Source organism: Pipistrellus hanaki (assembly GCF_964339955.1).
Source record: "Pipistrellus hanaki genome assembly, chromosome: 16".
Taxonomy (NCBI): domain Eukaryota; kingdom Metazoa; phylum Chordata; class Mammalia; order Chiroptera; family Vespertilionidae; genus Pipistrellus; species Pipistrellus hanaki.
In genome coordinates, this window is record NC_140518.1 from 14,603,669 (window position 1) to 14,629,561 (window position 25,893).

General features: G+C 59.2%; 1 protein-coding gene across 6 annotated transcripts in view; it reads left to right on the plus strand.

Annotated features, from left to right (window-relative positions):
* The first annotated feature begins 1,143 nt into the window (after nucleotides 1-1,143).
* LOC311610918 (zinc finger protein 385C) overlaps nucleotides 1,144-25,893 on the plus strand; it is a 52,026-nt gene continuing 27,276 nt past the window's right edge. For 3 of the 6 annotated variants that reach the window (XM_084862502.1, XM_084862504.1, XM_084862503.1), the window contains exons 1-2: nucleotides 1,144-1,222; nucleotides 10,153-10,204. In XM_084862502.1, coding sequence (XP_084718628.1) covers nucleotides 10,153-10,204 — 52 coding nt within the window. In that variant the 5' untranslated portion in view covers nucleotides 1,144-1,222. Of the gene's footprint in view, nucleotides 1,223-10,152; nucleotides 10,205-20,361; nucleotides 20,413-25,893 lie in introns of those variants that run through there. The other 3 variants (XM_084862506.1, XM_084862500.1, XM_084862505.1) reach the window with 3 other exon arrangements.

The following is a 25,893-nucleotide window of genomic DNA, read 5'->3' on the forward strand; positions in this document are numbered from 1 at the left end:
GATTGGAGGGGTAGGCACGGGGGTGGGGCAAGTCATAAAGGCCTACATTTCCTGTTCTCATTTTAACAAGAAGCAAAGAAAGCCAAGATCTAGGTTGATTCTTCAGGGAAAGGGCTATTTCTGTAGTAAGAGGCCCAGCAGGCAGGAGTCACCTTCAGGAGGAAGGGAGGGGGCGAGGGCAGAGACTTGAGGTTTGGGAGCAGCATGGCAGTTCTTCCTGCCATCTACCCTCTCCTACTCCATCCTTGGTCCCATCTCAGGGTAGATTAAAAAAAAAAAGAGCGCTCTCTCTTCCCCAGTATCTTCCTTCTTCAGCCCCCCTCTTCTGGGATTGAGAGCTAAAAGCCCGGTGCTAGGCTCTTTGGTTCCCAGCCCCCTAAGAGAGTGTCCCCTTCCCTCCCAGCGCCCCTCTTCCTTAGGCTCTGGCTCCCAGAGTCAGCCTTCTCCTCCCGTCCCATCGCCACCTCCCTGGGTCCCTCCTGCCCATCCGCTCCCGCTTCACCTTCAGTTGTCATCGCCCCGGCCAGCAGCGTGCCTGTTACAGGTCAATAAAATTAGCGGCCGGGGAGCAGAGGCAGGGGGAGGGCCCGGGGGTGCTAAGCTCGATGGCCTTGGACGCAGCTGGACGCACGGAGCCCGGACGCCTGTCATTCCAGGGCTGAGCAGTGACAGCTGAGGGACCTGCGCTGGCGCTGGAGTTGGGGGGGGAAGGAGGGGGAAACGTGCTGTTGCAGGGAGAGATGGGCTGAGGATACAGATGCCCAGGGCACCTAACGGTCCCCTCAGGGGCCTGAGCCCCTGGATGGGGGACCCCGACTTGGAGGGAGCGTCCATCGCGCGCCCACCTTACCCCGGAGAGAGCCTTCTGGAGCTCAGTTGGAAGGGGGAACTCGGGCAAGAAGGGGTTCCCGGGCTTGCTTCTTCGTGGGAGGGGTCTTCCTGGGGAGCCGCCTCCAGGGCAAGGCTGCCTGAGGGAGGGGAGTTCTCGCGGTCCCCAGGACCCAGGCATCCTTACTTCTCAGCCCTCAGAGCAGGCGGGGCTCCGGGCCTCCCTCGTGGCTCCTCCTCCCCCCCCCCGTGAATAAGCCGGTCCACCCGCCCGCTGGGTCTCAGGGAGGGGCTCCCCTCCCAGGCCCCGCCCCGCCCCGCCCGCCCCGCCGGCCCGGAGCGCTGCGCTCGGAGCGCGGAGAGCAGGTGGCCGCGGCTCCGCTCTGCCCCGCAGGTAAGTCCGCGGCGCGGGCTGGGGACCCCGAGGCCAACACGGGGGGACAAGGCAGCCCCTGACCTCTGTCCGGCGCCCTTGTCCCAACACGGGGGACCCCAAGGGGACCGCGAGGACACCCCTATCCGCTCCGGGCTCCGACGCGCTGCCTCTAGCGGGTGGGGCTCAACTCCGGGGAAGTTTAGAGGCTCCTGGGCTGCTCATCCCTGTGGCCAGGGCCGCCGGCGAGGGATGCGGGAAGGCAGAGCCGGGCAGTGTGCACACAGCCTTCTGGAGCAGAGCAGGAAGGTGCTGGGGATGGCCGGCTCCGGGTGAGGAACCTCTGACTGGCGTGCCCCATGCATGCCTCACCCGGGGCAGGATGCTATCGCCTCCACTCAGAGAGCGAGGGGGTGACCCAGATGGCTCCTGTCCTTTGTGCGAATGCGGTAGGAGCCGGTGCACACAGCGCACAGCACACAGCACAGCTGAGCTGGGTTTTCTGAGGAGATCCAGGCACCTGCGCCACTTAATTGCACCCGGGTGCAGATATGCGTGGGTGAGGAGTAAGGGGTGAGGGGTGAGGGGTGAGGGGTGAGGCAGCAGGGGTCGTCCGGATTGCCTGGGGGCCCTAGGGGCTTGGGGACGGATTAGATTTTTTCTGTGTCCATGTCCCAGAGCCAGGGTGGGGAGGTGATCCCAGAACTGGCCCTTCCCGCAGACACGGGGAGCGTTTGCACCCTCCGTGGGATCTGGGCTGAAGGAGAGGGATCCTGCCTGTCAGCACCTCACGGGAGGCTTCCTGGAAGAGGAGGCCCTGAGCTGACAGCTCAGATGTGATGCCCGGAGCCACCAAGGGGAGATGGACGTTGGGCCTGGGTGCTGGGGTTGGGGTCGAGCAGAGGACGCCGAGCTGTAGAACAGAGGCGGGTCAGGGCACTGCCACGGACCCAGCCAGGGCCCCGGGACTGTCCCAGCCCTGAGGCAGGCCAGCACCCACGCCTAAGGGGGCGGGCTTCCTGTGTCTAATCTCCCTGTTCCACTGTCTCCTCCCACCCACCGCCCACGGTCACTGTCAGAAAGTTCTCCCTCACGTCCGACCTTCATCCCTCCGGCTGCTGGGCCAGCGTCTTGCTTCTGGGAGGCAGTGTGCCCCAGGGGGAACAGTGGGGGCCTGGGGGTCAGTTAGGCCTGAGGGAATTCTGCCACCTGTACCGGCTGTGTGCAGGTCACTCAGCCTCTTGGCGACCATTTCCCACCTGTAAAATGGGGATAATAATAGAACCGGCCTCATGGGGAGGCTGCGCGGATTAAGTGAGAATATGCTTAGCACAGGGCCTGGCGCCTGGGGAGGGCTCAGCCGGCGTCAGCGTCCCCTCGGGCGTAGGACAGCAAAGCCGATCGGCAGGGGGTGGGGGTGAAAGTTTTTTTTAAAACTTGGCCAGCGAGAGCCGTGCCCTTCATCACCACCGTTCCGCCGGCCCACACCCCTGCTGGCTCCTGGGTCTCTTCTGGGCCCGTGGGGGCTGCCCGGGACCCGTCCCCTCCTCATCTCTTAGCTGCCCTGTCTTTGTCTCCAGACTCAGGGGAGGGACCACTTCGGAGCACCCTGGCTGACACCCAACTGGAAAAATGCCCCCTGTCGTCGCCTCCCCGCCCTCCCCACACGTTGGGATCAAGCTGCACTTTTCCCGGGAAAATAAATAATATAAGTTTCTAAAAGTTCTGCTTGGGGACCGTCCAGGCAGCCCTCCGAGGGAATGACAGCTTCCATCCCTGGCCAGAGGTCTGGAAGGGTGGGGAATGGTGGATCTTGTAAACACCGTTAACCCCAGGCAAGGGAGGGGTGCCCATGCCCTAACTGGGCACTTCCCTGGCCACGGCCCTCCCTTTGGGGTGAGGAACCAGCAGGGCCAAGGGGACAAACCCGTTCACCTCCTTCGAGACCACAGTCCCCATACCCATGACTCTGGAGGCCCCTGCCCAGACGGTCAGCTGCTCCCCGCCCACCCAGCCTCGGCCCTGGGCCTCAGGGCCGGCTATGCCAGTAGGTGTGCCCCGCAGCCCTGAGGGACCAGTGGGGACAGCCATGGGACGGCTGTTTGCAGGGCATGGAGATGGAGCTAGCTGTGGAGCGGGGTGTCCACACACACACACACACACACACACACACACTGCCTGGGAGGCCCTGTAGGGCAGAGAGGAGCCGGCAGCGGGAGGGGAGGGATGGCTGGGGCCGGCGTGGGAGGGCAGCTGTCTCTCCCTCCACTGCATCATCCTCCTGCAAAAGCCCCGGAGTCAGCAAGTCCGAAGGGGAGCCTGGTTTTCCACGTCATTAGGAAAACATATTTGCATGAACAGGTTGTTTGCCTGATTTATAACTTTTAAATATTTAGACATGCGGATATGGGGCTTAGGATACACCTTCCCTGGACCAGAAAGGGGTTTGAAGGCGGAATGAAGACTGTCAGCTGTCACCAACCAGCGGTCCCCCCCATGGGCCTCCTGACCTCATTCTCCACCCAAAATTGGGACAATTTTTTCCCCTCCTAATGTCCTGTGATGCGTCAGAGGGAAAGGATGAGCAGGAGAGGGGTTGCTTATCTCCAGAGTGTGGGGAGGGCATGGGCACTCGCTGGTCCCAAGGAGCCAGGAGGGAGCTAAATGAGGCCACGGCAACGGGAGGAATGGAAGTTAGACTTGGGGGAGATCAGGGCCGGACCCCTCATCCCTCCAGCTGCCCTCTCCGAGGGAGCCGGGCCTGTGGCCAGGGAGGGGGCCGTGTGTCTGTCATGTGGGTCCTCCCGTACGTGTGCATCTTGGGCTTCCATGGGGAAGAACGTGGGGGCAAGCTGGCCAGGCGGTGGGAGTCCTTCCTGGAGGGAACGAATGGCCTGTTGGTCTTGGACTGTGGTCGAGGGCCCCGTGGCACCTGGACACCCGTCTGTTCAGAGGAGAGAGGCGTGCGGCCTTTTTATGGCCGCCTCTGACTCACTCCTTTCCCGTCGGGCTATTTGAGGATCATACCTGCCTCCTTGGCCTCATTAGGGCTGGGACGTGCTTGGACCTGGACACACACACATCGAAACGTGCACACACGCAGCACTCACACTCAGACACGCACGCAGGTTTGCACGCCACCTACACTCGCACACGTGGCTATACATGCTGCCCAGCCCTAACCACCGCTTCAAGTGCGGTCTGGGGAACGGAGCCCCCGCAGACCCACCCTGCACACGTGCTTTGCAGACTCCGGAGCCTTCGCCACCGTCACAGGCTCAGGTTCCCCCCCTGGTGACTTTCCCTTCACCTCGGGTGACCCGCCAGCTCCAGTGGTCAGGGGCCAGGTGCCCGCGGGGTTCAGTGTTGGGGACAGAGGGACGCCCTGCAAATCCCAGCCGTGTTTGGCACCTCTGCTCCCCCAAGAGCGTGTCTGGGGGGCTGCCCTCTCCCGGCCCCTCTGTCCCCGGCAGCTCTGAGCCGCTCTGCCTCGGCCTGCGCCTCCGCTGCGCTCCAGGCTCGGTCCTTCCCCTGCTCCCGTCATTCTGTTTGTCTCTCCTCTCTCCCTGCCTCGGAGTCTCTGTTTTTCTGTGTGTCTCTCATCCTTTCTCTCTGTGTGTATGTCTCTGCCTGCCTGTCTGCCTCTCTCTGATTTTCTGTGTGTGTTTCTGCATCTCTCTCTCTCTCTCTCTCTCTCTCTCTCTCTCTCTCTCTCTCTCTCTCTCTCTCACACACACACACACACACATACACTCCCTCACGCCCTCCTGTCTCTCAGCTCTATCTGATGGTGTGGCGCCTTTCCGTGTCCATATTTTTGTCTTTACCTCTCTCCACCTCTGCCTCTGAGTCTGGGTGTCTCTCTCCCTGTCTGACCCTCGTGAGTCTTCCTCTGATGCCAGCCGCAGCCGCACAAGCAGGGAATGGGACAGCCGCGTGTCTGAGGCAGAAGAAGGTGGCCAAGCACCCAGGGGAGGGGCCGCATCACTCTGGGGGGTCCCCCCCGCCCCCCAGTGCCCGGCACGGAGCCGGGAGGGCTGCAGGCCGGGAGAGGGCTGATGCTGGTCCATCCCCCAGCTCCTCTGCTGAGAACTTGAGATCTTGGGGGCTTTGGCTCCAGACTCTGAAATGTTGCTCTTCAGTGACAAGGCCCAGGGACGTGAGGCCGGAGCAGGGCTGGGGCTCCGGGGTGATGGGGGAGAACCCCTGTGCGGCTGGCTGATCGGATTGACTCGGAGCCGGGGGAAGGGGATTGGAACGTGGAATCGCAGCAGAAGGGGTGTTGACTGGAGTGGGGCTGAATCGACACTTTTCTTTTTCCTCGAAGCAGCCAAGCTCGACGAACCCACCCCAGGCCCCAGCTTCCTGCTCCAAACCACCGGCTCCCCGCCCTGTTCCAAACACTCCCGCCAACTGCCCCTGGGCCTCAGGGCCTGTTCAAACAGCCCCCTGCCCCCCCCGCCCCCTCACCGGGCTCCCCGCTGCCATGGGCCTGCCGCTGCCATGGCTGCTCACACAGGAGCGGCTGTGTTGGCTGTTTGTTTGGTTAAGGTTTCCTTGGGTGGGGTGGAGATCGACCCCCGTGATACTTCACCCCACTTCAGCGGCCTAGGCCGGAGGCCAGGCCGGACCCCGCATGCTCCCGCCGTCCTCCCTGTCCTCCCAGCCCCCCACCCCCACCCCTCCTGCATCCCGAAACCCCAGATTCCTCTGCCGTCCTGATCTCAGGTTTGACAATCGCAACCTGTGACGCCAGCCGCTGCCCAAGCAGGACCCACCCCTGCGCACACAGCCTCGTCCCCGGCCGAGGGGAGGGAAAAGGTCCAGGGAGGGCGCTGAGAACTGGGACCCTCAGGTTGTCTGGGGGATCCCAAGGAGGAACACATGGGGAGTGGCCTCCAGAATGTGGGGGAAGTCTGCCCGCCTCTCACTGGCCGAGGCTTGAACCAGCGATAGAGAGGCTTCAGCACAGGAGTGATCCCCTCAGGAGCTGGGCCCTTCCCAGAATCCATCCCAGAATTATCTCCCTGGGACCCCAGGGGTCCTGCCAGCCCTGGGTTTTGTACGGTGCTGTCCTGTGCACAGAACTGTCTCATCCTACCCTGTGGGCACCGAGAGAGGTAACAGAATCCCCATTTAGGCCCAGCTGGTGTGGTTCAGTGGTTGCATGTCACTGATCTATGAACCAGGAGGTCACGGTTTGATTCCTGGTCAGGGTATCAATTCCCAGTGAGGGGCATGCAGGAGGCCAATCAATGAATCTCTCTCATCATTGATGTTTTTCTCCCTCCCTCCCTCCCTCTTTGAAATCAATATATATATATATATATATATATATATATATATATATATATATACACACACACACACACACACACACACACACATATATATATATTTAAAATCCCCATTCAGGCAGAGTCTGGTCTCAAACCCAGGTCTCCTCACTGCCCACAGCCGGACCTCCTCCCCGGACAGAGCTCGCTGCTCCTTGGCCATACAGAACTCCAGGCTGCAGCCATTTCTGGGTTCTCCCTGCCTCTTTCCCTCCCCCATGTCTCCTCATCTTCATGGGCCTGCAACAGGGAGTCCTGACCCCCCTGTGTTTCTGGCTGGGAAGGGAGGGTAGGAGCAGGTACGTCCTATGGCCTCGTTCTGGGAGCCGCTGTCCTAGTTAGCAGCTTCCTGAGGGGACAGGGACGCGAGCAGCTTGTAGAGATGGCTGCAGCCATGTGGGTGCTAATTGGGAAGGAGACTGTCCCCAGGTTGAGGCTGGGACAGCTATGCCCCGGCTACAGGATGAGATGTGGGGGTGGAGAGGCCAAAGAGGGGATCAGGAAGCTTCCCCAAATAGCCTGGCCAGCAGCCAGATGTGGGCGCCAGGCCCCGGTGGGGGCGGGGGGGAAGCCGGCCAGTTGGCCATGGGCCTGGGCCTTGGGAAGCTGGGCAAGGGGCAGAAATGAAGGAGGACGAGTACCGTCTCCTCTCCTCTCCCGCTGACATGAGCTCCCCTGGAACTTGCCGTCATGAGTAAAGGGGGCGGGGGGAGGGGGGGGAGATAAAGGTAGAAAACTGTGTCTGCGCCTGTCCCTTTTCTCTCTCAGGGGCCTTGTAGGCCCCACCCCATTCTCCTGCGCCTCACCCTCGTTTATTTATTCACTCAACAGATATTTATTGAACACCTACTATGTGTTATACTTGGTAGGCCTCGCCCTGGGGATCCAAGGAGGAATAAGGGTGAATTAAGAAATAATACAAGGAGCCCGGCTGACGTGGCTCAGTGGTTGAGTGCCAACCTATGAACCAGGAGGTCACAGTTTGATTCCTGGGTTGTGGGTTTGATCCCCAGTATGGGGCATGTAGGAGGCAGCCAATCAATGATTCTCTCTCATCATTCATGTTTCTAGCTCTCACTCCCTCTCTCTTCCTCTCTGAAATCAATTTTATATATTAATTACTTTTTTTAAGAAAGAATATGAGGAGACAGGAGGGAAATCTATCCCAAGGAGGGCCATGAGGGAAGCCTCTCCTGTGGGCAGTATTTCAGCATCAGCCTGAGGAGAGAGGAGCCAGGAGGGAGAGGGCGCTCTGGGCGGGGAGCAGGGTTTCCGAGAACGCCCTGAGGTGAGGACGCGCTGGCCGTGCGGGGAGAGAAAGAGCCCAGTGTGGCTGGGGATCAGAGGCGAGGCAGGGAGTGGCGAACAAACAGAGCAGGGCGCACAGCATACTCTAACCTGGACGTTTTGACCCCAAGGATGTTTTGAATGCAAACATTTGAAACCAAAACATACCGACACTGGGACTTTTTTAGAAAGTGTTTTCCAGAGATGGAGGAGGGCACGGAGGATAATGATGGTGGAAGGAGGCTTGCCCTGGGGTGGTGAACACACAGTACGGTGTGCAGATGTGTGTTGTAGAATTGTGCACCTGAACCCTGTGTAATTGTGTTAACCAGTGTCACCCCAATAAGTTCAACAAAAAAAGAGGTGGAGAGAAAAATGTTTCCCAGTTTGAACATTATTCATCCAAATAATTTCTTGATCAGATTCCGCCCCCATGGAACATTTAAACAGATTTCCTCCCCCACCCCATTCCATTTTAATTTTATGGAAATTATTCCCACCAGCATCAATTCTGTATAAATGTTGCTGCCTAGAGTTGATTCGTCAATCAAGTTGGTATCAATCGAAGGTTCCTGAGCCTGGACTCTGTTGTGTGCAACTGACGGACGCTCATGTTGTTAATCCTCACCCGAGGATATTTTCACCATCAATTTTTAGAGACAGTGGAAGGGAGAGAGAGAGAAACACAGAGAGAGAAACATCAATGTGAGAGAGACACATCGATTGGCTGCCTCCCGTACATACCCCAAGTGGGGCCAGGGGTTGAGCCTGCAACCAAGGTACGTCCCCTTGACCAAAACTGAACCTGAGACCCTTCAGTCCACAGGCTGACGACACTCTAACGGCTGAGCCAAACCGGCTAGTGCTAAAGTTTGCATTTAAAAAAAGATTCGTGGGCAAGATTGGATTCTTCAGTCCTTGTGAGTCAATAACACATTTTCTTGTATCCAGTTCTAACCATGGTCAATGTACTTTCTAGCAGTGATGTCCGCGGGTGGAGAGCTGTGTTTATACCTCCGTGAGTCTGGGGAAGGGTCTGAGAGAAGGGGCGGGTTGGGAGAGAAAGAAGGTCGGCATAGGGTTCTCTTAAAGCCCAGGAGAAGCCTTAGGCAGGAGAGCAGCACACTCAGACTTGCCTTTTTTGAATGTAGGCTCCTCTGGCCCCGAAGAGCAGACTGGGAGGGTGGGAAGTGGAGCGGTGGAGGCAGGGAGGCCAGAGAGGAAGCTGTGATGCCAATCCAGGTGGTAAAGAGAAGTGAGTGGGTTGATAAGTATCAGGGAGGTGGAAAAGCCAAGGCGATTCTTGTCCCACTCCCCAGCACCCAGCACGGCCTCCTCACATGCCCAGAGTGGCCCGCTGTCATTCCCGCCCCCTCAGCTCCTGCCCCTGCCTTCCCCCAAGGCCCCAGACCCTCCGACTCTGGCCTCCGGAGTCTGCCCAGGGTGGAGACTCAGAGCGGGGTGTTTTCCTTGGGGCTCCCTCCCAGCCTGTCTCCGGACTGAATGAGGCCGTGGGTCGGGATGCTCTGCAGGGTGGGTGGGGGTGGCCCTTGGATCTGCCCACCTGGGGCACGTGGCCGGGGCAGCCAGGCGGCCGCTGAGCTGGCAGGGAGCACGCCCAGACACAGGGCGCTTGTTCGGCCCCTGGCTCGGCGCTCAGGGTGTGGCCTGGGCAGGGCTACAAAGACGCCTCTGTGGATGGCGATGCTTGCAGGGCACGGAGCCCACCGGGGCCCAGCGGGTGCCTGAGGAGGGAGGGAGGTGGGCCTGGGGGCACTTGGGAGAAGGCTGGAGGTGACACAGACCTGAGATTTGGGTGTCAGCCGGGCCAAATCACTTCCTCTCCTGGACCGTCAGTCTCCTCACCTGTAAATGGAATCTTTTTTTTTTTTTTTTTAAATACATTTTATTGATTTTTCACAGAGAGGAAAGGAGAGGGATAGAGAATTGGAAACATCGATGAGAGAGAAACATCGATCAGCTGCCTCTTGCACACCCCCTACTGGGGATGTGCCCGCAACCAAGGTACATGCCCCTGACCTGAACAAACCCAGGACCCTTCAGTCCGCAGGTCAATGCTCTATCCACTGAGCCAAACCAGTTTCAGCTGTAAATGGAACCCTAATCCCAGCCTCCAGGCCCCGGTGGGTCATCAGGACGCCCTGGGTTGACTGACTAGCAAGCATCACCCTCCTAGGATCAGATATGTGTTAACGTTATTTAACAAACACAGAGTGGTTACCTTGTGCCTGTTTGCTGAACACTTTAAACTCATTTAATCCCCATATCCACCCTCTAAGAGAGGTATCGTTTATCCTTATTTTACAGATGGGGAAACTGAGGCACGGAGGTGGCCAAGGTCCCGCAGAAAGTGGCAGAGGTAGGATGTGAGCCTGGGGACGTGTGGGTGCACAATGGTGCTTCCAGAAAGGAAGGGGCGGGTGAACCTGGGGTCAGGCACCTGAAGTGGGGACTGATTCTCTCCCTGGGCTGGAGGGTGTGCTGCGGGCATCTGCCTGGGGGAGCATGACTGTGCTGTCTCTCACCCCCGGCCCGGCCTCTAGGGCAGGGCTAGGGGCAGGGGGGAGGGAGAGAAGTCAGATTGGGGAGAGGAGTCCCGGGGCCAGAGACCCAGGGCGGGAGAAGGGGGTGGAGAAGGGATCTCAAGGAGCAGCAGGTCACAAGCCTGGCGTCTTTGGCCACGAGCAGCTGTGCCCAGGGGAGGCTGGGGCAGAGTTGGTATTCCTTCAACAATGATGAGTCATGCCCTGCGGGGTGCCAGCCTTGGTGCCACGTACTTGGAGGAACCGGCCTGACCCCTGGGCGCCCAGGGTCTGGTCAGACTGGAAACATGGACGTGGGACAGATGGGCAGGGGGCTCAGCCAAGGGGCTGGGGGTGGTGGGAAAAGAGTCCAAGCCCCCACGTGGGGAACCTTCCGAATGGATGATAAGCCTCGAGGCATGCGAAGGACTTGACTGGCAGAGCAAGGAGGCGGGGCTTCCCAGCCTGAGGGCTGTGGGGTGGGACCACTTGCACGGAAGCAGCAGGTGGTCCTGGGGGCGTGGCCTGGACCCGCGCTGGGGAGGAGTCTGAGCTGGAAGGTGCTCCCTTCTCACTCCCCTAGACCTGTCCTTCTTCAGAATCTCCTGGGAGCTTGTCAGAAAGGAAGACGCTGGGCCTCCCCCACTGCTGACTCCAAACCCAGGATGCCTGACAAGCTCCCCAGGGGATGCTTACTGGCCGCTCTCTCAGGAGTCCTGCAGGTGTGGGGGTTTCCCTTTGCACATCACCTGGGTAGAATTTATTTTTAAAGTAATATTTCTTTTTTCTTTTTTTAAAATATATTTTATTGGCCAGGACCGGTTTGGCTCAGTGGATAGAGCGTCAGCCTGATGATTGAAAGGTCCCAGGTTCGATTCCGGGCAAGGGCATGTACCTTGGTTGCAGGCACATACCCAGTAGGGGGTGTGCAAGAGGCAGCTGATTGATGATTCTCTCTCATCGTTGTTTCTAACTCTCTATCCCTCTCTCTTCCTCTCTGTGAAAAATCAATAAAATATATATTTTTAAAAATATATATATATTTTATTGATTTTTCACAGAGAGGAATAGAGAGGGACAGAGAGTCAGAAACATCAATCAGCTGCCTCTTGCACACACCCCCACTGGGGATGTGCCCGCAACCAAGGTACATGCCCTTGACCGGAAATGAACCTGGGACCCTTCAGTCCACAGGCCGACGCTCTATCCACTGAGCCAAACCGGTTCCGACACACCTGGGTAGAATTTAAAAGCCCAAGACCAATCCTGGCAGAATCCTCGAGGAGGGGCCCAGGCGGCAGAGGTTTGCCAAGCTGCCCAGGCGATTCTGGAAAGCAGCCATGGTTGAGGACCCTCAGGCAGGCCTGTCCTTCCTGTCAGCCAGGTCTGTGCTGAACTGCCCCCTCCTCGGAGAGGTCTTCCGTGGCCACTCGTCCTCCTGGACCTCGTGTGTCTATCTGCTTACCCGTGTGCCCATCCCCCCTGGGCCGCAGGCTTCCTGAGGGTCCCCCGTGACCTTCGTTCACTGCTGGGCCCCCCGGCCTAGAACAGAGGGCCTGGCAGATGGTGGACATCCAACAGATGTTTATTCGGGGCGTTTACCTAGCCCCTGCTCTGTGCCAGCCGCAAATCGAGACCCTCTCCCTCTATCGTCTCTTAGTTCGTCTAACAACCCTATGAAATAGCTGCCACTGGGCCCGTTTTACAGGTCAGAGAGGTGAAGCCCGAGGTCTGACGGATCCAGAGCCCAGGCTCCATCCATCCTGTGGGCAGCCGCCGAGCGGTCTGGGGGCTGGACCGTGGGCCTGTGGGGCCTGGGCCGTGTTGAGACGGGCCCGTCCGTGGGGTGTTTCCTGGAACCTGGCCGTTGGCTTTGAAAGGTCTCCTTCATGGCCGGCAAGGGCTGTGCGCCTCGCCCGCCAGGCCTGTCTGAGAGCAGGACGCCTTGATGTGGTCGCAATTGCTCCCTGGCCAGCGAGGGGGACGGTGGCCGCCCCACCACCCCAGTCTCCCCCAGCCCAATGCGCGTGGAGGCTCTCCCCCCCTCCTGCTCCAGGAAACCCTGGATCCTCAAGGTCATCCTCAGCCTCCTCCTGCCTCCGTCCTGCTGAGGTCAGGACGGATTGGTTCAGTTTCTCACACTGAGGGAGGGGAGAGGACCCCAAAGTCCAGTGGGATGGGCAGGGGTGGGAGGACTCTGCTGGACACACTAACCCAATAAAAGCACCAGGAAATTTGAAGGGTGGGTCAGAGGCTCAAAGATCTGAACTTCCACAGGGTGGATCCTGGCCGGTAGTCAGGGCCGCTCCCAGCCTCTTCTGAATGCAGCTCTTGAAGAAAGAAGGAAGGTGGCCAAGGTCCCAGTGAGGACCCCTGGCCCTCAGGCCGTCCCATCCCTCCCCTGGGGCCGCATGGGGAAGTCCCCTCGGTCATCTGCCCGCCTTCTAGATGGCTGCTACGGCAGCTAACATCCTGGGGAGCCCCCCCGGCCCCCGGCTGGGGACACCCCGGGTGCCAGCTCGTGTTTTGTAGCTCCCCTACACCACCCAGGCGGCTCTGCCGAGCTGGGCGAGGAGGCTGAAATGATTTCCAGACTGGATGCAGCTCTGGTGGGGGAAGGGCTGGGGATGTGCTGGCAGTGTTGGGGGCAAGAGGATGGCAGGAGAGGGGGTTTGTCTGGGCACGGGCTGATCACCTGGTTGGGAAGGGGATCATTGGTTAGGTTTCGGGGGTCCAACCCAGGCCCATTTGTCTTCCTTTTCCTTTGGCCCCGTTGGTTTGAAAGCACGGCTGAGAGGAGGTTCTCCCCGCGGTCTCCTCACAGTGCCCCCTGCTGGAGCTGACAGTGCCACCCCTCACAGCACAGGGACTCTTCGCAGCTTGCAGGGTATTTTCTACACGTGTTATCTAATTTTTAAAAATACATATTTTTATAGGTTTCAGAGCGGAAGGGAGAATAAAAGGGAGAGGGAGAGGGAGAGGAAGAGGGAGAGAGAGAGAGAGAGAGAGAGAGAGAGAGAGAGAGAGAGAAACATTAATGGTGAGAGGCAATCACTGACCCGCCACTTCTGCACACCCCACACTAGGGAGTGAGTCCACAACCCAGACATGTGCCGCGCTGGGAATTGAACCGTGACCTCCCGGTTCCTAGGTCGGTGCTCAACCACTGAGCCACACTGGCTGGGCTACATGTTATCCCATTTAACCTTCTCAGCGGTCAGCCCGTGGTCAGGGGAGTTGTTACTGTTACCATTATCCCCAGTTCACGGACAGGGACCCCGTGTGCAGAAAAGGGGCATGTTCCAGTTGTAGTATCAGCGCATGTTTGATGATTCCACGTTACTCAGGAGGCCCCCACGTTCCTCCCACTGACAGACACGCACTCGTCCTCTTCCTGGCTCCGCCCCCTCCCATCTCGCTGCAGCTCAGAAGCAGCCTGGCCCTGGGGGGGGGGGGGTCATCCCCTGCAGCCCCCCGCCTCTCCCCGGGGAGGGGGCGCCTCCTGGTGGCCGGCCGGTGTCTGGAGCTCAGCTGGCCGTGGTCCAGGAGAGGGTGACCGCCGGCCACGATGTCAGGGGAGCCGAGGGCGTCAGCTGCTGCTGTTTCATTTTGGGCAAAGACCTTCCAAGTTTAATGTGATAATCTCGCCCTGATCGCTGCAAACGGAGGGCCTCTGGCCCGTCCAAGAATCCGTGGCCAGCCTCACAGGGGAAGCGGGAGGCTGTGCTGGGCCCCCCCGCCGCCTCGATCCCATCCTCACGCGCCCTCGGAAGGACTGCACGTTGGTTTGTTTTACGGGAAGAAGGTGCTTTCAGGTCAGGCCCACGGGGATAAAGCAGGGCCCCCTACTCCTGGACCGGGAGACCCCAACCTTCCCCTTTTACGCCTGAGCTGTCCCTCTTCTGGAAAGGGGCTGCTGAGGAGCCGGGGCGTGAGGCCGGTCCGAGGGCACCCACACCCACCCAGGAAGTCATCACAGGGGGGGAAACCGAGGCCCTGCCGGCCCCGAGAAAACCAATTAGCACCGCGTCTGGTTCTGGGTCCCGGGTGCCTGCCTCATTATTTGGGGATTTATGTCCCGGTCACCATGAAGGACAGCCGGCACAGTTTTTCCACTGGGAGGAGCCTGGCCGGCGGAGAGCGCAGGCGGCGGGAGGTGGTGCCGCGCTGCATGGGGCAGGATGGGGATTCGATTTCAGGGGGATTTGCGGTGGGTGGGAGCCACTCCGGGCACATGGTGGCTCTGGGCTATTTTCGGAGGCACACGGCTGGCCCCGGGGGAGGGCGCGGGGGACCTGCTCAGACCATCCGTGATTCTGCCCTTTCGGCGGGAGCAGGAAGAGCCCAGGATGGACAGGGTAAGCCAACCCAACGTCCCTCCTCCCACCTGCCGGGAACCAGGGGTTCAGGATTGCAAGGCCGCTGCACCCGGTCTGGGCACCGAGAAGAAGGGAAGCTGCTGGCCGGTCAGGGGTCCGGGGCCTCTCGCCTGAGTCCCTGGGCCTCTGGGCTCTGCCTCAGCTCAGCCCTCGGTGTTCTTAGTATGAACGGCTAATCTAACCGTCTCATCTTCGTCGTAGAAATGGCACTCAGGAAGGGCGCCCTGAGGCAGGGAAGAACGCTGGTACAGTGGGTGGCCGAGTCCCTTCCTCTCTCCGAGCCTCAGTGCCCGCCCCCAAAGTGGAGACACTGCCTCACCGACTATGTCTATGCCATCGAGGGGGCACACACGGTGTCAGGGGGGAGCGTGCACCGCCCTCGGTGAGGTGGTGATGTGTGAACCGCCCCGTTTTACAGGTGAGGACGCCGAAGCTCAGAGAGGGGAAGGAACCTGCCTGAGTCCGCCCAGCCCAGCCCATGTCCCAGGCCCGCACTCCATTCCCTGAGCCCAGCAGCGTGGACTGGCTGCCAGGCTGGGAACTCACCACAGTCAACACTGAGGAAGGGAGAGAACAGGATGAGGCTGGGCAGCAGGGAGAACTGAGTGGTCTGACTGGAGACTCTGTGACTTTATTTAGGCAAAAGGTCGGGGGGAGGGCAGTCACCAGGCGCCTGAATCCCCCCTTGAACAAGGGGTAGGTGTGCAAGGGGGCGCCAGCACTGCCTGGCTCATCCAGCTCTCATGACTAGGTTTTCTGTTTTCTTCCTCCTCACTCCCTCTTTATAACAAAATCATCATCATCACTATCATCATGACCATCATCAGCACAGGTCATACTGGGATAAGGCCTTCAGAGGCACCATGACATAGAGCAGTGTTTCCCAAAGTGTGGTACGCGTACCCCCAGGGGAACGGGAAGAGTCTGGTGGGGGTACGCGTTGCACCGGAGTTTGGTGGGGACATGCACTGCACCGTGCTTAGCTGCGCCTAATTCTACGTTCTCATGAGTACGAGGGGGACTCAGCGTTACGAAAATGATAGAAGGGTACACATATGTCAAAAGTTTGGGAAACACTCTCAGAGAGGAAAGAGAGCCTAGAGTTTGGAGTCAAACAAATGAGGTTCAGTTCTTCCCCTTTCTGGCTGTGTGTCCTCGGGTAAATAAACTAACCTCTCTGAGCCTCCCTTTTCTTATCTTCAACATGAGGGGAGAAATACATCGGGAAAGGGTTGGGAAGGGCCTGGAATACAGACGCCCCACAGCTAAGGGCCGTGATTTGACCGTGCGCGGGGTTGGAGTCAGGAGAGTGTTGTTCTTAGGTATCTAGGTGAAGCCACGTCTTTGCGGTGGCACTAAGCAGGCACCTGTGGTCCTGCTGACTGATTGTGACAGGCTGGGCAGAACCGGAGAGCCAGCAAGCCTCACTTAAGGTCCGGTGCTCACTGTTCAAGAAATCGCTCTCTTGGCAACGAGGTGGGGGCGCTTCGCTTGCCAGCGTATCACATGAAGACAGATGTGGGGTGTTCCACGGGCCCCGGCTCTATATGAGCTGACTCAGCAGTGCAGAAAAGCTAAGGAGCGGGCGGCATTCATAGAGGCCAGCGTTGAGGGTGGGGGGAGCTGATTCTTTCCCTTTTTCTGTCCTAAGGAGAATATTGAAAGCTTAAATACGTTGAGAAGGACGTGACTGGAATAGTGAAGTACCTAGAAACCATTTAGTCAACACATTTTTAAAAAAATATATTTTATTGATTTTTAACAGAGAGGAAGGGAGAGGGATAGAGAGCTAGAAACATCGATGAGAGAGAGACATCGGCCAGCTGCCTCTTGCACACCCCCTACTGGGGATGTGCCCGCAACCAATGTACATGCCCTTGACCGGAATCGAACCTGGGACCTTTCAGTCTGCAGACCGATGCTCTACCACTGAGCCAAAACGGCTTCAGCAGTCAACACATTTTTTAAAAATGTATTTTTATTGATTTGAGAGAGAGAGAGAGAGAGAGAGAAACTGAGAAACTTCAATGATGAGAGAGAATCACTGTTAGGCTGCCTCCTGGGCATGTGCCCTTGACTGGAATCAAATCTGCAGGCCGATGGTCTCTCCACTGAGTTAAACCAGCGAGGGCTCAACACATTTTTATTAAGTTGCTTAGTTTAGATCAGTTGGTCACCGTGCAAGGTACTGGGCAGAATGGAGTGAATGGAGCCCAGAATTAACCCACTCAGTGCAGAGGGGCGGCCAGGGCAGGGTTCGGGAGGGTGGTAAGCGCAGTGTTAGGGACCCATACGGGGTGCCCTGGGAGCACCTAGGAGGGGTTCCTCCCGGAGACGGGGAGGAATGAATGGCTGAGGGAAACGGTCTCTTTAGCTGGGAGAAGAGACCTCAGAGGAAGAAGCTGGCAGTGGTGTTCAGCTGGCTGTGGAAAGTGGGGTGTACTTTTTCCAAATGGTCAGGGAGCAGGTCTGGACCAGTGCAAGGCATTCCAGGAAAGCAGCTCCCCCTCTCCCCCCAGTAATAGCGTTTCTGTCACTGAGAATATCCAACAATGGAGTGGACTGTCTCGGGAGGCAGTGAGCTCCCTGTCATGCTCATATTTAAGCAGAGGCCAGAGGGTAGCTTGCGAGGGACAAATTACAAAAAGGACAGCATGACCTCTAAGATCCCTTCCAAGTCTGAGCAACTGCAGTTCTCCACAGACAGACAGGATGGGGACTGTGAGGGAGAGAAGTGTGCCTGGATCAGGTTAGGCGATGGGTGTGCTGCGGATAGCTGGTCACACCCGGTGTATCATGACTGTCATCCTACCACTGGATTTACTATTATAATATTTTTAGTAACTGTTTTTTATTGAGATATAAATCACATGCCATACCACTCACCCATTTATAGGGTACAATTTCTCATATGCTTTTTTTATTGATTTCAAAGAGGAAGGGAGAGGGAGAGAGAGAGAGGAACATCAATGATGAGAGAGAATCATTGATGGGCTGCCTCCTGCACGCCCCACTTTAGGGATCGAGCCCACAACCTGAGCATGTGCCCTGACCAAGAATCGAACCCATGACCTCTTGGTTCATAGGTCAGCGCTCAACCACTGAGCCACACCGGCTGGGCTAGCGTGTACAATTTAATGTGGATTTACTTTTAGAGTGGAAATGAGTTCTTGCATTCATTCAACAACTTTTTAGCAAGCATTTATTAGGTAGACATCAAGCTTTATGCCGGTGCTTCAGATGCCTGGGAAGTAAAGGCCCTGCTCTCATGAGGGAGACAGGTATGTCTCCAAGCACAAGAACGATGTCTTGCTCTGGCTGGTGGAGCATCGGCCTGTGGACTGAGGGGTCTCAAGTTCGATTCCAGTCAAGGGCACACGCCTGGGTTGCAGGCTCCATCCCCTCCTGGAGCGTGCAAGAGGCAGCCGACCAATGATTCTCTCTCATCATTGATGTTTCTAGCTCTTGCTTCTTTTCCCTTCCTCTCTGAAATCAATAAAAATACTAGTATATTAAAAAAAAAAAAAAAAAAAAAAAAAAAAACACGATGTCTTGGGAGACATGCTAAGAGGGAAATTAACCAGGGGTTGGGATAACGGGATACCGGGCTGGGGAACCAGGCCTGGGAGGGGATTGTGGGAATGAGACTTAAGGAACCAGCCCTGTGAAGGTCAGGGGGTGCTCCAGGCCGAGGGAACAGGAGGGGGCAGAGGTCTCAGGAGGAGGAGCTGGGGGGGTGAGGAGCAGGAAGAGGAGCCGGGAGACTGGTACGGCGGTGGAGACAGAGACAGAGCTCCCCACCAAGGACCTGCTCTCAGCCGCGTGGCCGTGTGGGGCGTGCTGGAGCGTGAGGTGGGAGAGCAGCGCTGACACATCACCTTCGCAATCGGAGCCACTCCTGTCCCTTTCCTGGGGACTCACTGTTTTTTTAATCCTCACCTGTGGATATTTGTCCATTGATTTTCAGAGAGAGTGGAAGGGAGCAGAGGAGAGAGAGAGAGAGAGAGAGAGAGAGAGAGAGAGAGAGAGAGAGAGAGAGAGAGAGGGAGAGAGGGAGAGAGGGAGAGGGAGAGAGAGAGAGAGAGAGGGAGAGAGGGAGAGAGGGAGAGAGGGAGAGAAGCATCAATGTGAGAGAGGCACATCGATTAGTTTCCTCCTACATGTGCCAGACCAGGGCCAGGGATCAAGCCTGCAACTGAGGTACATGCCCTTGACTGGAATCAAACCCGGGACCCTTTAGTCTGCAGGCCGATGTTCTAGCCACTGAGCCAAACCGGCTAGGGTGAGACTCCCTTTCTTCCTTCCTTCCTTCCTTCCTTTCTTTCTTTCTTTCTTTCTTCCTTCCTTCCTTCCTTCTAATATATTTTATTGATTTTTTATAGAGAGGAAGGGAGAGGGATAGAGAGTTAGAAACATCCATGAGAGAGAAACATCACTCAGCTGCCTCCTCCTGGGGATTGAGCCCTCAACCAACGTACTGCCCTTGACCAGAGTGAACCCAGCACCCATCAGTGGCAGGCCCACGCTCTACCCACGGAGCCAAATCAGCTAGGGCAGGAGTCCTTTCTTACTGCCCCCCCAGTCACGGAAAGATGGCAGAGCTCTCTCAGGAAGTCAAGCCACCAGCCCCTACCACCTTCCCTCCCCTGCTTGGCTTTGTGCCCCTGCATTGTGCCCCAGACCCACTGCCCGCTGATTCCTTGAACTCTAGCCCTGCCTGGTGTGGCTGGTGGGTCTCAGGTTCGATTCCCGGTCAAGGGCAGGTACCTGGGTTGCAGGTGTATCTCTCACAAGGATCTCTCTCTCTCTTTCTCTTTCTCCCTTTCTCCCTTCCACTCACTTGAAACAAAACAAATCAGTGTAAAAAAATATACTCAGGTGAGGAATAACAAAAATGAAATGAAATGAAATGAAATAAAATGAAATGAAATGAAATAAATGAACCGCAGCCACACAGGGCAGGGCAGGGGAGTTCCCACCAGCAGCCCCCGCCCCCCCCCCCCCCCCCCCCCCCCGCCCTCCAGAAACGGTTCCTAGGACCCGTCTGGCCTCCCAGCGCTCCTTTCCTGAGCGACTTGGATCGGTGGCCTCATGTCCCCAGTCTTTGGTTTCCTGGTCCGTAAAATGGGGATCAGACAGTCCCAGCAGAGCAGTTTGTGAGGATTGAGTGTGATCCCTCTTGGCACCCAGTAGGGGCTCCGTGAATGTCAGCTTCCCCCTCTCCCAGCTTTCCCCCAAGGTGGGCCATTCGCAGGATGGGTGGGGAGGTCGCAGGAGGCCAGTGGTGGGTCCCCTTTTGGCCACTTTGGGGTCCCCTTCCCTGCGTCTGGGACCCCCGGGAAGCTGAAGGGCGCTCAAGCCAGCCGGCCCGCCGCGTTAGAAGATCCTCAGGGGGCCCAGCCGTGTCCGCAGGGAGAGCCCAGCTGTCCCCCCCGCCCTCCTCCCGGGGATCCCCACCCGGTCCCCTCCAGCTCTCTAGCCCGCTCACCCGCTCCGTTCCGGGCAGCGGCTCCTGGCACCGGCTCCCGTGGCCGCCCAGGGGCGGGCTTGGAGGCGCGGCGGCCGCTCCGGGACGCACGGCCGGACTCACCGCGCCTCCGGGAACCGCGGACCGGTCTCCCCGGGCGGCCAGATGCGGCTCCGCGTGGGCTGGGAGCGCCCTTCAGGTAGGCGGCCCATCCGGGACCCACGCGCCCCATCCCGGACCCCCGCGCCCCATCCCGGACCCAGGCGCCCCATCCCGGACCCCCGCGTCCCATCCCAGAGCCAGGCGCCCCATCCCGGACCCAGGTGCCCCATCCCGGACTCCCGCGCCCCATCCCGGACCCAGGTGCCCCATCCCACCCCCGCGCCCCATCCCGGACCCAGGCGCCCCATCCCGGACCCCCGCGTCCCATCCCAGACCCAGGCGCCCCATCCCGGATCCAGGTGCCCCATCCCGGACTCCCGCGCCCCATCCCGGACCCAGGCGCCCCATCCCGGACCCCCGCGTCCCATCCCAGACCCAGGCGCCCCATCCCGGATCCAGGTGCCCCATCCCGGACTCCCGCGCCCCATCCCGGACCCAGGCGCCCCATCCCGGACCCCCGCGTCCCATCCCAGAGCCAGGCGCCCCATCCCGGACCCAGGTGCCCCATCCCGAACCCCCGCGTCCAGTCCCAGACCCAGGCGCCCCATCCCGGACCCAGGCGTGCTGGGGCTGAGCGCCCGCGGGGCCGCACGCCCATGCAGTGTCGGTGGCTCTGAGAGCTGCGGCCAGAACCTGGCCCCACCTGGAGTCGGGGAGAGGGGGGAGACTAGGACCCCAACTTAGCCAGAAACTGAGGTGGGGGGGGCAATGAGAGTGATGGTGAAGAGGGAGGGAGGCTGGGACCCCACCCTAAGGAGGGCACCATTCTCTGGAGACAGGGCTGGTCCGAAGGCCTTTTCCTGCGGAGTTTGGAGAACCCCAGAGTCATCCCACCCTTGTCAGCGGCTGGGACAGAACTGAATGGAAGTAGTGGGGGGGGAGGGGGAAGGGAAGGAGGTCTGGGGTGTAAAGAGCACACAGCACCCTGCACCTTCCTCCATCAGGGCCATGGGCGCTGCCGGACCCCCCTCCCCCCTCGGCAGCGGCTCGGGCCGGGCCCTCCTGGCCGGCCTCCTGCCCACAGCTCTCAGGCAGCGGGACCTCCGGGCCTCCTCCCTCTGGCTCCTGGGACTCATTCCTGGGCAGAGAGTGAGGTTCGGGGGAGCTCCTGCTCCGTCCTACGGGAGAGCAGGTGGTGGATGAGGCTGAGCTGGGCCAGGATCCTGGGCCTGCTGTTTCTATAAGGGGCCCCGGGGGCCTGGGGGCTGGGGCGTGTCCTGTCCCCGCGGGGTTTCCTAGGCCTGGCCTGGCTACGCGGGCTAGAGAAGGCGGCGCTGAGGCCCATACTCCCTTCCTGACGCCCCACCTCTCCCCACCCCCTCAGCGGCAGCTGCTCTGTGTTGCTCTGTGGACCCTGCCAGGAGAAATGGGAGTTGGTAGCAAGAAGGATTTCCCTCCTGGGGGAGGCCTGAGGGTCCTCGGGAGGAGTCTCGCTGTCCAGGGGGGCCTGGGGGACGCCCAGCCCACGGGGCGTGAGGACAGAGCAGCCTGGAGGAGGGAACAGGGTGGGGGACAGTGACCTCCTCCCTGAGCCATTATTCTCCTTCACCTCCCGTGCCCTCCCCGCCCCCTTCCTTGGAGCTGAGTGTCCCTGTCAGCACATCTTAGCCAGCTCGCTCCCGCCATCCCCTGCACCCAGCAGCCCCGGGGGAAAGGTGACAGGCTGCCTCTGTCACCACTCCGGATGGGGAACAGGCATGGCTGCCTGGCCCTGACCAGTGCAGCCCCCACCTGGCCCCTGACATCCGGGCCAGCTGTCGCCCGGTCCCCAGGACCTTCTGCCTCAGGGACGTGTGGGCTGGGCGTGGATACAGCTGGCCCCACTCAAGCCATTCTGCCCCCGAGGCGGGGTCTCTGGCTCCTCAGGGGGGGTTTTGGGTGCGACTCCGGGTGACCCCAGCTCTCTGGGTGCACAGGATGGCTGGGTGGTGCCACTCGGTGGTGGCCACACACTGAAGTGGGTTGTCTGCTAGGAAGGTGTCAGCCTTGGAAGAGGGGGGTGGAGGGAAGAGACCAAAATGGTCAGTGGTGGCTCCCCAGGGGCACTGAGTGGGCAGCCAGGCCCAGGAGGGCTCATGTTTCACAAAATAGGAGGGGAACAGACAAAGCCTCCCTTCTTCCAGACACTTCTCCCTGCGGCCGGGCAGGGGCACGGGAGAAGCCACACTCCTGCTCACGATCCCGTGTCATAGGATGGGAGACAACTGGCACCCCCCCCCCGCCCCGCCCCTGCACCATAGGAGGGGAGAGAGCCGGCCCTACTCACCTGCCCCTCCTTCAGACTCCGAGCGCCCGGGGCCTGTTTGTAAGGCCTCGCAGGGCTGTGAGGAGGGTGCATGGAAGTGATGTTTCTGCAGCGCCCGGAAGGCAGTGAGCACTCACCACTGGGCAGTTCTTTCTCCACACACACACACACACACACACACACACACACCCGCCACTGGCCTGCCCCCACCTCCTCTGGGGCAGCTGCTCCATGTTGCCACTGCCACACCGCCTGCGAAGGACCGAAGAGATTAGCTCAGCCCCACCCCCTCTCTTTAAAGAAAGAAACCAAAGCTCCGAAGGGCAGAGACTGGCCCCAGGTTGGCCAGCCAGCCAGGCTCCCTTCGCAAAGGCAGGTCCTGGGACCTGGCCGGAGGAGGCGGGAGGGCCAGTGCTGGCAGCCGCGGGGGGGGAAAATGCCAGAATGCAATTGGGCTCATTAAAGGTTTGGTGAGGGAGCCCTTCAGGCCTGGCCAAGGGCTGGGGACAAGCCCAGAACCTTCCTCTCCCGTTAACCCTTTGGCAAAAGTAGTTCTTTCTCCAGGAACCCCTTCCCCAGGCTGCCGCTGGAAACCCCTCTGCCCTGCATTTGATGACCTCCGAACTTCCTTCTGTCCAGGCCTCTCTGGATAGGCAGACTGAGAATTCCCTTTACTGCCCAGCCCGAGGGCCCCACGGAAACCCAGCCCAAGTCCATTGTCACTTTGCAAGATGGGGCTCCAGGTAGTGCTCTCACCAGGCCCTCATCCCTGCAGCTCCGTACAGGTGGACACACAGACAGGCAGATGGACACACAGACAGGCGGATGGACCCACAGGCAGGCAGGCAGACAGCAATCCCGGCCCCCATCAGCTCTCCAGCTCTGGAGTAAGCAGGCCTTCCAGTGGGTGGCTCGCTCCCGTTGTCCAACCTCCCCCTTCCTGCTTCAGCCTCAACCCATCTCTCAGGGAAGGTGAGAACACAGGGATTTACCCTCCCTCCCCCCCATACACACACACACACACACACACACACGCACACACTCCTGTGTAGATCACAGCTAAGCACACACCTGGACACACCCATGCTCTTTTGCTCGGCTCTCACCTGTTCTTACGTTCAGTTCACCCCCTTTCTTCCGACCCTTTCCTTCCCCCCAGCCTCTCTGGCTCCGGCTCCAACTCCTCCTGACCAGGATGTGGCATCTCCCTGCCTGGCACCCCGGCTTGAGAGGGGCTGGGCAGCCACAAGCCTCCCTCTCTGGGAGCCCTGAGTCAGACAAGTTCAAGTTCAGGTCCGGCCATAAAACCTCTCGGAGCCTGTCCTCTCGTTGGAGACGTGGGGTAATAGGTTAATAATAGTGCCCACCTCATGGGGCTGTGGTGAAGGTGCAGAGGGACCTTTGTGCATCCAGCTCCTGGCACACAGGCAGCTCTCAGGAAGCGGTTGTCTCCGGGAAGAAGGGGCGGCCTGGCAGCGAGGAGGCACAGAGGGGGTGGGGGCGTCTCTAGACGCAGCTCTTGCCCTGCCGTGTGCTCTGAAGGAAGCCCACTCTCCTGCCCTGGGACTCCGTTTCCTCTTCTGTCAAAGAGAGCCTGTGGGCCAGGCCCTGTCCACGGGTGGGTCCCGCTGGGCTAGGGTGAGTCATGCTGGTTCTGAACAGGGGCCAGGGCAGGGAGTGCGGACCTGCTGGTGCTGGTGACAGGGGTTCGATAGATGTTTGTGTGCCTGAAAAATTGCCCACCCCTCCACCTTCTCTGGGGGGCGCCCTAGCTCGGCCAGAGCAGTGTAACTCCCGAGGGGACAGCTGGGAAGGCAGGGCAGGCCGCGGCAGGCCCGGCAGCCCGGCCAAGGGGGACACAGTCAGCCCCGGCTTCCGGGAGGGCCCGGTGAGCCCGGAGGCTGTATATCACGGAGGTTTAATCAGCCTCGTGGCAGATATTTGTCTGCTCTCTTGAGCCGTGTCCCCGGCCCGCCTGTCATAAATTGCATTGAGACTTCAAACCTGCCCTGTCCCCTTTCTGGCAGGGGGCAGGCAGCTCCCTTGGCACGGCCGGAAAAATCTCATTAGCCTGACACCTCTTCCCCCTGGCCAGTTGGACACCCCTCCCCCCCTGCAGTATTTGCACCTGGCGCTTTCTGCCTGCCCTTTCTTCCTGCTGGGAGGGTGGGAAACACTTGTGAAGGAAGGAGATAGCTGTGGTGACCTCCAGCTGGAGGTGAGAGCGCACAGAATGTTGGCAGAGGCTCAGTGCAGCCTTGGAGATGGGGGTGGGGTTCTCACAAGGTGATGGGAGTGGCTTCCCAGTGTGGCAGGGCTGTGCCCTGGACTCCAGACATATTGCTCCGGCGCTTGGCATGCCTCGGAGGGGCAACCTCGTTGCCCCAGGAGTGTGGAGGAGTGGGATCCTCCCTGCGTGGAGGGGTCCTGAGTTCCACCTCTTATCTTGCCGCCTGGTGCTCACTGCTGCGCCACCTGGAGGCTCTCTCTGGTACTGCACCCCAGCCACACCAGCATGCAGAGGGAAGGGGGCCCTCACACCACCCATTTGATCACACAAGAGTCAAATCCGTGGTGTGTTTTCTAGCGCTGCTGTCACAAAGGACTACAAGCCAGGTGGTCTAAACAGCAGGCGTTTGTTTTCTCATAGTTCTGGCGTCTAGAAGGTCAAGATCAAAGCGTCATCGAGGTTGGTTCCTTCTGAGGGCCGGGAGGAAGCCTGCTCCATGCCTCTGCCCTCGCTTCTGTGGTTTGCTGGCTAAGTTTGGCATTCCTTGGTCTTGTAAGAAGCATCACTCTGATCTCCGCCTTCGTCTTCACGTGGCATTCTCTGTGTGAATGATTGTGTCCAAACCCCCCCTTTATAAGAATTACACGAGTCATATTGGACTAGGGGGCCGCCCTGCTCCAGTATTGCCTCGTCTTAACCTAATAATTTCTGCAACGACCCCATTTCCAAACAAGGTTTTGTGTTTCATATTCCGAAGTGCTGGGATTTCAACCTACGAATCTGAGGGGGCACCATTTAACCCATCACACGTGGCGAGTCTCAGAGGGTCAGTGATAGTCTCATTCCGTGATTCGGGCACCGTGACACTCACATTGTGATGACACAGCTGCCTTGGGGCATACACTCAGACTGAGCAGCACAGATTCACCGGAACCAACAACTGGGTAGCAGGGGTAACAGAGACATTCGCAGTTACCCAGGTGGGCCATGACAGACACAGATCCGGTGACTCCACTGACACGCTGCGAAGCACAGCCACCCTG